Source organism: Xenopus tropicalis, chromosome 2, assembly GCF_000004195.4.
Source record: "Xenopus tropicalis strain Nigerian chromosome 2, UCB_Xtro_10.0, whole genome shotgun sequence".
NCBI classification, from domain to species: Eukaryota; Metazoa; Chordata; class Amphibia; order Anura; family Pipidae; genus Xenopus; species Xenopus tropicalis.
In genome coordinates this window covers 26,788,487-26,801,568 of record NC_030678.2, presented here as the reverse complement: position 1 = coordinate 26,801,568, position 13,082 = coordinate 26,788,487, and the positions used below count along the sequence as shown (strand labels likewise).

General features: G+C 38.9%; 1 protein-coding gene across 2 annotated transcripts in view; it reads left to right on the top strand.

Moving 5' to 3' along the window:
• Nucleotides 1-9,845, top strand: part of nrip1 (nuclear receptor interacting protein 1) — a 53,357-nt gene extending 43,512 nt beyond the window's left edge. The window contains 1 exon segment of one of the 2 annotated variants that reach the window (NM_001097283.1): nt 4,534-9,845. In NM_001097283.1, the coding sequence (NP_001090752.1) occupies nt 4,814-8,230 (3,417 nt within the window). In that variant the 5' untranslated portion in view covers nt 4,534-4,813 and the 3' untranslated portion in view covers nt 8,231-9,845. 2 annotated transcript variants of the gene reach the window in all.
• The last annotated feature ends 3,237 nt before the right edge of the window (nt 9,846-13,082 follow it).

The following is a 13,082-nucleotide window of genomic DNA, read 5'->3' as shown; positions in this document are numbered from 1 at the left end:
CACATGATTCCTGTTATTTTTCCTTTATTATTCTGCAACTGATCTTAAGCTGTCAGTTCATGTACAAGTGCGGTTGGCAGTTTGGCCGATCTGGACATAGCTGCCTGACTATCCAAGCATGTACGTCAGATCTGGGGGTTGGTTTACGTGGACAATTAAGTGTTTCTATCAGATGCTAAAAAAAAAAAAATCAGATCAGACGATGCCCCTTGTTAGCACATGCGTGGTGCGTTGGCAGTGAGAGGTGGCATTTCTCTTCAGTTTTCTTTAGATCTTATTGTTTGTGCTGCCAGTCCAGCAGTAGCAATTTGTCCATCCCTGTGCATGACCTGTTGCACGTTATCCATCTGTTTGGCCTATGGGCTGATTGGTTGGCCAGTGTATGGCCTGTGTATCAGAGATACTGTTAAATTTTGGTTGATAGCATCAAGCATTATATGAAAGTCCTTACTGGAAAGTCCCATTCCAGTAGCATAGAGATCTAGGCAATGGTGTGTGTTAGTTAGGAATGCAGATACGAAGCACACTTAAATGCTATTCACAAAGGTAATTATGCCTGTAGTTGCACTATGGGTGCTAATGCCCCACATAGGAATTGCATGCAGTAATAAGCAAGGTGCAAAGAATAGGGCACACACATGCTGTGCCAGAAACAGCCCCATTTACACTGAGTTTACACTCCATTGGTAACTTGCAGTGTTCCCTATACAGTAGCCCCCTGTAATGAAAAACTGCATTGTGGGCAAAAACATGGCAAGCTCTGTTGATATTTATCGCTTTGCACACGTCTCCAGGAGAGTATATGAGCCGGGTTGTTGTAAAGTTTGTGTTATACAGAAATGTCTGTTTATTTTTTTGAGGGGGGGGGGGTCTATTTTTCTTCTTGTTATTCCCTGTCCTCTGTGTAAACTGGTACACAGCAATAAATAGAGCAAAAAAAATAATCTGATTTTAAAAGGCATAAATAGTTCTGTAAACCTGAAGGTAACTTGGAGCAATCAAGCAGTGGGCAGTATGTACTAGTCTAGTGATTGAAAGCAATGATCTGATTAGTGGCTATTGGTTATTGGCCCTTACCATGCCAAACCACATTGGTCATGCCGTGTGTTGCCAGTAAACCTGCAGTGTGACATAGACCGTACCACCCGGCACCATATCATCTACAGTGCTGGTACCAATGCCATACATTCTACAGTTCCTGGCACTTAAAGGGTTAAATTTCTCTCTGCGTTTCTCAACGGACAGTGTGCCTTGCCCTGAGGGGCCCTTGTGTTGTGCCCACAGTAACCGAGCCGGCCGTGTCATCTGCTTTTCTGGGCAGGTGGCAGCTTTGCACAAGTTTTAAATCTGCCCATAAGCTTATCTGCCAGCATGGCAGGCAAAGGTAACATAGTTTGAGGTCCCCTAAGGTCCTAATGCGCCAGTAATCACTAAGGGGGTTTAACTCCCTCATAGCAACACTGTGGTCAGGACAGGGGAGAGTTTGGAGAGCCTTTGGTATCGCTGATTCCATAGCAAAATAATATCACCGCCACATAATATAATATAATCATACTTTTACAGCAGATTTCACAAAACCAACTTTTTTGCCATTTTCACCAAAATGCTTTGATTTACTTGGTATTTTATTGGCTGGGTAAAATGAAACACCGGGCAGGTGGCAACCCTAGTGCCAGTGAGCAAGTGGCCCCAATAGACTATTTCATTATTTAGCACTACCATAGTTTTAGGGGAATTAAATAGGGAATGAGAGGAAAGTAGTCCGACACGAACCATATTTAGGGACCTTTTTAAGTAAAAAAACATATATGCCATCTAAAAACTCAAATATGTGTTTGGTTAGTATTACCCCATAGTGTGTAGTTTACGTTTTCTTCTATACGCACACCCTTTGTTACCCACAGCAGCCACTGTGTTGTTCTGCATTGCTCAGTACTTGTGGGTTACCTGCAAAAAAGTTTTTTTGTGGGCAGGACTTGTAGTTGGGGCAGGGCATGGATCCCAGTATCAGTGAATCTTACACCCCTGTAAGGGCAAGCACCCACGGAGCGACTACTAAGTCACAGGCAAGTAAGTCACTCTGTGGGTGCTGCCCTAAAGGTGTTTTTACCTCCCCTGGCTTATAAATACAATGCTTTTTAGGGTGACATCACTTCTTCCGGTTTCATGGTGACCAACTGGTAGCAGGTCAGGTTGTGTGGGGAGCAGCTGTCAGTTTATCTGCTCATATGGAAGTCAGACAGGAGGCTGTGCCTGAGACTCCATGCCTGGACAAGCTGTGGGTTGGGGCTCATAGCTGCACTCAAGCACGTATTGTACATGTCTGCATTACGACAGGTATGGACATACTTCCAACTGCCTGCAGAAGTCTGACACATGCATAATGCAGAGGCTACAAATGTCAGTCTTTCTTTTGGAATGGCTCATAGCCGAGGGTTCTAACATGCATTCCTTTAGCTGAATCCCTTTTAATCACTATCTCTGACTATAACATTTATATAAAATGCAAGTCCCTTTAAAATATGTTGTTTTTCCTGATCTGAGGGAGAAAAAAAGAGCAGGTCCGAACCTCTATGAATTTTACTGCAATAGGGAAAGCGCTGCCAAGCAAACAGTGCACTTTGTAGCTCTCACCCTTCCTTTTTTGGCTCTGAAATGAATAATTTTGTGAGTGGCTCCTTAATGCACCGTTCCTTGCCCCAGTCTGACACTGATAAAATGTTTCTCTTGTCGCCATTTATCTGAATTATTGCACTGTACGGTTACTGTACGTACTCAGCTTATACAGAAATCTAATGTGTAGCGTTCAAGCCAGCGTATTTTATATCAGAGCGCATTAATGATATTGCACATTATGGTTTTGGATTTTTCAAGTTGGCAATTTGAACTTTTTTCTGCCCCCCACTTCCATGCATCTGTGCTTAACACTGGGCACAACAAGCATTGGATCCTCATCAACAGGTATAGGACTTGTTATCCGGAAAGGGTCGGGACCTAGGGCATTCCAGATTAGGGGTCTTTCCATAATTGGCATCTCCAAAAGAATCATTAAAACCTTATTTAAACTTAGTAGGATTGTTTTACATTCAATAAGGATTAATTTAATCTTAGTTGGGATCAAGTACAAGATACTGTTTTAATATTACAGATGAAAAGAAAATCTGAATTATTTTATTAAAATGGACTCTATAGGAGACAGCCTTTCTATAATTCTGAGCTTTCTGGATAACAGGTTTCCAGATAACAGATCCGTTGGTCGGAATTCAACTCAGGCCCCTAGCGCTACAGTAGTAGTGCCACCGCTGTGTATTTCTGTTTATTTTAGGGAATAAATACCCGGTTTCTAAGTACTGCATCACTTCCATTCATGTACCCAGCATCTGACTGTTTATATTATTATATCTGTGGAAGGGATCAGTTCCGTGCCATTTCCCCATTCCTGATCCTATTGTTCTGTGGATGTTTGCAAGCAGTATAACTGTTCCAAGGGCATCTGTATGAATGCAAATATGTATTTGTAAGCCGAAAGCCCTACAATAAAAAAAATAGCATATTTTTTCCTTTATATCCCACATGTATAAAAGTTGTGGGTCATTGGGATATGATTCTGATTCTGCTCACTGCTTACGAATGTCATGTAAGGCTAAATAGTTCTTTTATTCCTAAGCTTGCTAAACATCTGAATCACAATGTACAGTATGCCCGCATAGTGTATGTGCATGTTAAACCCCAGGAGCTGGTATCAAATGCCAGCTGTCAGCCCTGCTTTTAATCTTGCACAGTAGTGCGTGACCTTGACCGCGTGACTTTATGGGTTTTAATTTGGGACAGATATTTATAAAGCTGCAAAATCTAATTTGGAAGAGAAAAATGCCCATTTAAGTTAGGGTTTAGGCAAGTGCTGGTTAAAAGATGAAATTTTGTGTTTTTGTCGCTGTCCTGAATGCATATTTGAAATCCACAGCTTTAAATGTTAACCTTTCAAGTTAGTATGTTAGAAAAATATCCTGTTCCTAGCAACTTTGCAGTTGGTCTTCACTATGTATTTTTTATTAATGATTTGCCTTCCTTCTCTGTCTCTGTTTAACTTTCAAATGGGGGTCACTGACCCCAGCAGCCAAAAAAAAAAAAAATTATTGCTCTGTAAAGCTACAGTTTCATTGTTACTTTTTAATATAAATCTTGCTATTCAGTCTCTCTCCTACTCATATTCAAGTTTCTTATTCAAACCACTGCTTGGTTGCTCAGGAAAAAGAAGACCCTGGCAACCAGGTAGTTGTTGAAATATCAAACTGGAGAGCTGCTGAACAGAAAGATAAACAACTGAAAAACCACAAAAAAATGAAGACCAATTGCAAAGTGTCTCAGAATATCAATGACTGCATTATACTTCATTTAAAGGTGAACTGCCCCTTTAATTTGCTACTTTAAAGTGATTCTGTCAACTTCTGTCTTATTTAAATTTTATGAACAAAGCAGAGTTCAAGTTATTGGCATTTAGTAACATTATTCTTTTTTTATGTTCCCCTTAAGGTTTCTCAAGTTCCGTTCCTGGATGTGAAATGAAAATGGAATTACTTCTTGCTTAAAACAACTGATCCTGAATCAGAACAATGAATTTCATCATGCAACATCAGTAATTCAAAGAGACGTATACGTTTTTGGATATGATCCTTGGGCCAGCGTATGTTTGGAACACCCCACTGACTTAGATCATCCATTTCTGCGTACTGAAAATTGGCCAGACGTTCTATGGTCCGCAAACCCTTAAACTTAGGTAGCAACATAGTTTCTTCGCATACGTTTGTTGAACATGACTTATGGAGAAGAGCTTAGCTCTGAGATGCAACAAGATTCCGTTGTTTTAACCTATCTGGAAGGATTACTAATGCATCAAGCAGCTGGCGGCTCGGGAACTGCAGTTGACAAGCTCTCTGTTAGCCGCGCAAAGTCCGATGAGAATTTCAAGAATTCTGGAAATATATTTTCCAATTGTGAAAGTAATGCCCCAATTCGCAACAACAGCAGCCCTTGTCAGGGATCTGGAATGCTGCATCTCAAAAAGGCAAGGCTGTTGCAGTCTTCAGAGGACTGGAATGCTGCAAAGAGGAGACGACTGTCGGATTCTGTTCCTGGCGTAAATGGCAAAAATGAAACGTTCTTGGCCGGCATGGTTGCAAACGCACCCAAAGGCAAGCAGGATAGTACATTACTGGCGTCTCTGCTTCAGTCTTTCAGCTCTAGACTCCAGAGCGTCGCTCTGTCACAACAACTTAAACAGAGTCTCGAAGAACAAGGCTTTTCTCTTGGCCAGGAGACTGTACACGAGGAGAAGAATAACCAGTGTTTGGGCCTGGCATCCAACCACCTTAAAACTTTGTTAAACAAAAGCAGATCAAAAGAGAAAGTAACAGATAGTAAAATGACTGCTAAAGCCTCAATTCAAGAAAAATCTTCACACTCTGGGCAAAGCAGCACGAAAGCAGGAGCTGCTGAGCCGATTTCATGCGCTGCAAGACTTCAGGCTGTTGCAAGTATGGTAGAGAAGAGGTCGAGTCCTACTGTCTCGCCTAAACCAAGTGTTGCATGTAGCCAGTTGGCATTGCTGCTTTCTAGCGAGGCTCACTTGCAACAATACTCCAGAGAGCATGCTGTAAAAGCACAAAGTGCTAGTCAGTTAGCAAGCGAAAGGCTAGCAGCAATGGCAAGATTAAAAGAGACCTCAGAGAAGGACCATGGTCATTTTCCTATGTCGACAAATTTGCCCACACCACTCAACAGCCCTGCAAGAACAACTATTTCCAATGGTATAAGTAATATTGGTAACATTTCTCCCTTTTCAAGTCCATTAAGTGTCCCTCATTCTCCACTTAAATCAGTAGGATATAAGACTCATTCAGAAAAAAATCACCTGAAGCCCTCTCCAAATAACAGCTTGCTGCTACATCTTCTTAAAAGCCAGAACGCTACAAATATGAACAAATGCAACCTTCAAAGCGAAAAGATTCCCGTGTTTGAAGAAAGTGCAACACCAACAACCACAGATGACTTTTCTGACAACAACCCTAGTTTTACAGAAGATGAAACCAGCGATGATGAAAGTAGTCACTCTAACTGTGCACCCATTGACTTGTCATTCAAAAACCGAGTAGATAAGCCAGAGGTGTTAAATACGGCTTCCATAGACAACTTAACAGAATCCTTGCTTAAAAACTGGGATCCAAAAGTTGAAGGACTTGTCATCAACAAAGATAATAACAGAGACCCTTCATTGGACTCCACGTTAAAACCACATCAGAAGGTGACCCTGTTACAGTTACTACTTGGGCATAAGGCAGATGAAAATCCCGAAAAGATGGAAGATCTTCAGGGTTCACAGAAACGTTCTGATCTGACAAAGTTCAACTTGCCAATTCAACGACATGGATCTGAAAACACTCATGTACATAATTCTGCTTCATTAAATACATTACCTATAAACAATAGTTTGAAATCGGATTCCCCTGTTAACCTGAGCCAGCCTTTTCCACCAAAAAATACGTTCACATCTTACATAAGTAACATTCAGTCAGAAAGACATGTGAATGCGGCCTCAAAACATTTGATAGAGCTGACGAGGAACAAATCATTTCATAACCCCACCCCAGTAGTAAACGAGAGTGCACAATGTAATGCTGCTTTCAGTGCCAGTAAACTTCTACAGAATTTAGCTCAATGCGGGCTGCAAACAGCTGCACCCGATGAGCAAAAAGTGCAAAAAACAGTCAGTGCACCTAATGGTAAAACTCTAGGACTGATCGACAGGTTAAGTAGCCCCCTGATTACCAATCAATCTCATGCCTTTGAGGAGGACACATCTTTTAGTAGCCCACCTACTCCATCAGACTCCAGATTTCCTGGCTCAGAGATTGAAAACCTTTTAGAAAGACGTACTGTTTTACAGCTTCTTCTCGGAACACCAAATAAGGGGAAACTTGAAAAGAGTCCAAATATCACAATCAAAGATGAAAATCAACAAGACAGGGTAGAAAAAAATGCAAGTGAACACATAGTATCTTTTAAAATCAAAAGCGAGCCTGAGGACGCCTACAGCACACAGCATTTAAGAGACACTGGAATTCCTAGTCCACTGGCAATGTCTTTTCATGGTTTTTCCAGATCAACTCCAGAGGGCATGAAATCTCCAAACCTCACTCCACAGGATTTTTCCGTTTCCAGAAATGGGCTACTAAGCCGCTTGCTTACACAGAACCACAATGGGTATGAAATTAGTGACCCAGATTTTACCAACAGAAATGGTGAATCCAGACAAACAGAAACAAAAATCCACTGCACTGTTCCAAAAAAGAGAAAAATGCACCAACATGAGCCTTTAGAAAGTCAAGTAAAACTAGCAAAACTCAGTCCTTCTGAAAGTGGGCACTATTATTCTCCACCGCCATTGAGTGGGCCAATGTTTCTTCAGGATGAAACATATAGTAACAAAAGTGGCATGGACCCTCGGTGCAATTTAACTCAGAACTCCTTAAACGAAGGAAAACATTTGGGTTGGTCAAGGGAAAGCAAAGGTTTTAATGTGCTGAAACAATTGTTACTTTCAGAGAATTGTGTCAGAGATTTGTCTCAGCATAGGAATAACATATTGGTGGATGATATGGTAAAGGGGAACAGAAGTCACCTTGCTGGCAGTTCTGATTTTGTAACACCTCCATTAAATGTGCATATGGGGAAAATGTCCAACCAAACAAACAGTTTAGGTCAAATGACATTTCAGTGTCCATCCACTTTAAAGAATTCTCCTCACCCACCTTCAGACAGTTTGATACATAAAACATCTCGGACTGAATCTGGACAAATCAATATGTGCCCTGTTCCTAATGACAAAGGCCCAATTAAATGGGTTATCACAGGTATGGAAAAGAATGATGTTGGAAAGGATTCCCCAAGGTTGACCAAAACCAACCCAATATTGTACTACATGCTGCAGAAAGGAGCACATTCTGCTGGAGGCCAGGAGCTGCGAGATCGAGGCAGTTGGACTGCGTCCTTACTAGGCAATGCCACAGAAATGACATTAAAAAGAGAGATGGTCAATTGTAGAGGAACCACCCCAAACGGCAGTGGTATGATGAAAACAACCACTCCTGTTGTAAATAAGACATTGCATAATTCCAGTGGTAACAAGTATGGACTTCTTGATATACTGGCAATTAAGAAAGAGCCTGAATAATACAACAGATTTGAATAGCCAGGTTGTTAATAAACCCAAAAAGAATGCATCATTTTTAGAGTATCAGGCATGAAGACAAGAGATATAAAGCATGATCTTCTTGACATGTTTTTCATCTCATATATTTTGGTTGGTTATATTGCTTGTGGCTATAGCTTATTTGAAAAATGTACAGATTTTGCTATTATGGTTTCTACATTTTTTTTGGTTCTGTGATATTTTTTTTTTTTCCTTTAGGGTATTTTATTCCCACTGCTTGGGAAAAAAATGATGTTATAAATTATAAAAGACAAATGTGCTGTTGATGGCTGGTTTCCAATATTTGCCTTACATGTTCGTCTTTTAATAGTTACACAATAACTTGTCCTATTGCAGACAATGAATTACAGCGGAGAATCCAAATCTACTGTAGCCCGGTGTTGCAGATCTGCAAATCCAAGCGCCCGTTACTTGCCTTTGGCTCGGGGCAGATGGGATTTGTAGTTTGCAAAATCCATAGTAGAACGCTGTGGATATGATATCCCTGCTTTAGAATACGATTTATAGCCTAGAAAGGTTATACTAGGTAAGCCAGGAAATTTGTTCAGCATAACGTGCAAAAGATTGTGGTTGTTCTTTTACCATTGAAGCTGTATCAGCAGAGTACAGATCTTTGTAAAATGTGTATTTTTCCATGGGATAACATTTATTTCCTTTTATAATACATTTCGCATTTTATTCAACTTTTTTGTTTTTACTTCGGTGATTCATTTTTGGAAGTGTTAGCCTCCATGACGTTTACAATAAACCGGACAGCGATGGAATTCTGCAACTTGGTCTTCCTTTTACGCTAGAATTTTTCCAAGTGCTTTTCAGATGATTCCATGTCATGTTTAGTAGACAGAAATCTGTACCCATGTGAATGATGCTTTCAGGTACTTGGTGTTTTGTCCCAAGAAATAATTCCCGGTTAAACTCACCCATCCAGACTTTCTGTCCATAATATAGTGAATAAAGTATCCCCTTTTGTAAAACATAGGGATATTATAAGTCACCGAGGAGTTCGAGGCCAAAGATCTTCGAGGTAACTTCTAATATCCTCATTTTTTTTTTACTTTATTTATTATAATACACAAGTTTCAGTGAGTCATGTGGCAGAAATGACATCACTAAGCACTGTTTCTAAGGATATAATTTACAGCATATTCATGGCTCTTGTGTATTATAGAGATATACATATATCCTGCATTAGACCTGACAGAATATGGAATTTACAGATCCAACATTTAACAGAGCAAAAAGTCCACCTGTTGATCTGCAGTAGTTTGAGAAGCCTTTGGGTGTTGGCCATAGGGCACATTCGGCATTGATGCTATATTTTCAATATCCTATTACAGGCATGGTGGTGATTAAAAATTAATGATCAAAATCCCATGTTCATTTTGTAAGGGGAATCCCATGTTTTTTTTTTTTTTTTTGTAATTCTATAATTAAATAACTCTCTTCAGCACTTAACCCCTTTGTAATTTTAAGGAAGCATCCAGGCCAAAAAAATGTGGCTGCAAGTTTGCTTGAAACTGTACTGGACATATTTTCCAAGATGTAATTCTTAATAAAAAAAAAAAAAAGAAAATAATTTACGTTTGTATCCATCATTTTTTCTTGGCAGTGTTTCCTTAATGCAAAAATCAATACCACAAGTACAGAGAGCCCTGACTAGTTACCGCAGGGTCAGCTTGGTGTAACCTAGTGGTGAGCAAAGTACTGAATGTTTTTCTTCTTTCTTTCCCTTGATAGCACTTACTATAGCCACACAAGTCTCTGTTTTTCTTTCTTTACGAAATGACATAATGCTGCAAATAAACGGTCACACTTTAGACCCCTAGCGCCACTCACAGGTTTGCCTCTAAAAACACTCTAATATATAATTTACCTTTGCTTTAAAAAAATAGTAATTTATGAGTTGTGGTTTTTTATGAAGGGGAATAGTTTATTAAAAAGTCAATGTTATAATTATTTGTACTATTTGATAAATACTGAGAGAATAATTGTATACTTCTGCCACACATTTTGTACGATGTGAGTGGGTGCCCATAAAAGATTATGTAACCAACCAGAATTTATGGTTATATATATATATATATATATATATATAAATGGTTGGTAATTACACAGTTCTTGAAGTGTCAGTCACGAAATTGTAAAAAATGTCTTAGGCATGACCAATTCACAAAAGGTATCTTATAGTTTTATGGATTTGTCATATAGGACACAAAAATAGCCAATCCTACTTTTTAACAACACTTTATTTTGATTTTGTTGGTAGAGATGGATAAATGATGGACAAATAGGTCTGTGAATAAGTCAGCACAAATACAACATTTTCCTTTACTGACATTTTTGTGAATTCCCCCCCATTGTCTTTGTAACTGACCAGCCTAAAGTACATTGAAGCAGGGATATTGTTAAGTAGTCATAGCACTGAATATCTTCTACCCAAGTAGATTTATGTGGGACATGCAAAGGTCTGCTCTACAAGACTAATATGAATTTAACACACTTGCATCTGGGCCCTAATTTAGTGTTACGTACTAACTTATTAAATGGAGTTTAAAAGCAAAGAGGACTCAGGAATATCTACAAATCGCAGTTATTCAAGGTTTTTAAACCTTCCCACAGACGAGCCAAATTAAAAAATGGTTATCTGTCCATTTGTATTCATTGTTCTGTCATGTAAAAAAAAGTAATATATCTGTTATTTATGTAAATCTTTTTGGCCTTCCAGCGAAACACAAAACATCTTTTTCTCATTGAGAGGGTTCCTGTATATAGTGGAGCCCCTATAATTTGTGCATCTGGCACACACAGGACACCTTTCATTTCAGTTTGGAAAAGGGTAGAACTGTGTGAGCCACAGTCACAGTTCATGGCGGCTTCATCCATATAATTAAAAGAATTAATGCCTAATACAGTTGTGTTTTGAATTTATTCACATTATATAAGTGTTGTCCAACCCCACAATGGCAACAGTCATTACATAGCAGGTCAGGTGGATAAACACATGACGTTGGCCAGATTAAGGAGGCCATGCATGTACCAATATGGGCAGACAGTTTACCATATTATTGGGTTGACTTCCAGACCATTAGTGTAAAGAAGGACACCTTATCCAAACAAACATTCTGACCTGCTGATGTTTTTTCTCGGCACATCCGTAAGGCATTGGTAGACCCTAAAATTAAGGAGCCCTAAATGCTCTCAGTCCCTTTAGATCCACTCAGTAGGGACATCAGTGAAAGAAATGGATACGTTCTGTTTTGCAGTCTATATAGATAAACTAATCAGACAGTGTTCCAATGTCCGACTGATCTGCCGAATAATTCCATAATAATGAATTTACTGGCATGTATGATATTGTAGCTGATTCCTTATACAAAAATAATTTGGCAATATAGCGATATATTGCTGAACAAGTTTTTATCAGAACATTTCTGCTTTCAGATTGTGTAAACCAGGGTTAGGACCAGCGCCACACATGCACACTGGAGCAGTAGCTTATAGAATTCCTCCTTATGAGGGTGAACATAAAAGCAGAAAAGAAAAAAAATGGCAGAATTTGATGGTCACATAAATCTTTTTATTATTATTTAAACACATATATGTTTTTCTTGAAGTACTTTGTTGAATGTTACAAATGGTGAAAACAGTAAAGAAGGTCAATCGCTGACCCAATAAATACTATAAAAATAATGATTTGCCAAGAAAAATGCCCCCAGTCCAGGGTCCTGACTCACAGTTTGTAAAGCTCTTAGACTATAAGACAGGTCAAAAGAATTTACTGCTATTGCTCAAGCACATTGAACTGAATTCGTCACGGTATGAATCCTTATTTTTTTGGGCTGTTCAGTATAAAATATGGCTTTAAGCTACAAATATGTGAAACTCTATTTCTTACCAACCACAAAATAAAAATATTTTGCCTAATTTTAATTTTACAATTAAACTGCTTCTATTGGTTTCCTATAACTCCTGTTAGGTTTCCATTTCGTCTGATTTTTTTTTTACAGTTCTTTTTTATGTGCTTTTTATTCAGGTTTTCTTCCTACATTATAGAATTACTACTGAACCTTCACTGGCAGGTAGACTGCTGTTATTGGGGAGCTGAACCCTCTGTATATACACCCAAGAGGGTGTCGAGAAGAGCCCTATCTTGTATAGGGATTAATATATAGTTGCAAAAAAATCCAATAGCACACTGAAAGAGTAAATCCATGAAAAAAGGTATTTAGCCCAAATACATACAGAACAAATCAACGTTTTGGGCCCCTCTGGGCCCTTTTTCAAGCCTGAAATGTTGTTTTAGTCTGTTGGTGTTTGGGCTAAACACCTTTTTCCACAAATCTACTCCTTCAGAGGGCTACTGGATTGTTTTTGGCAGATATCCTGAATGACATAGGTCTCGGAACTGCCAGAAGTAAGACAATCCAAAATGAGAGTTTGATTTTAAAAATTAAAAAGAAAATTCTCTGATCAATTGTGTATTTTATATGAATTTTTCCTTTTTGGAAGAGGAACATTTCAGTTTGCATGACACAAAAAGGAGTCATGTATTTGCATTATGCATGTTAGAAACATGAATTAGAAATATTGTGTACAATTGGCAAGCAGAATTGCCTAGATTGGTTGGTTCTACAAATAAAAATCAATGAGATATATTTGTAGATTTTTCTTTTTGGTAAGATAATTCTCTCTACCAGCCATTAAAGCTAGCTTTGCCTATACAGGTATGGGATCCCTTATCCGGAAACCTGTTATCCAGAAAGCTCTGAATTACGGAAAGCCTGTCTCCCATAGACTCCATTTTAATCAAATA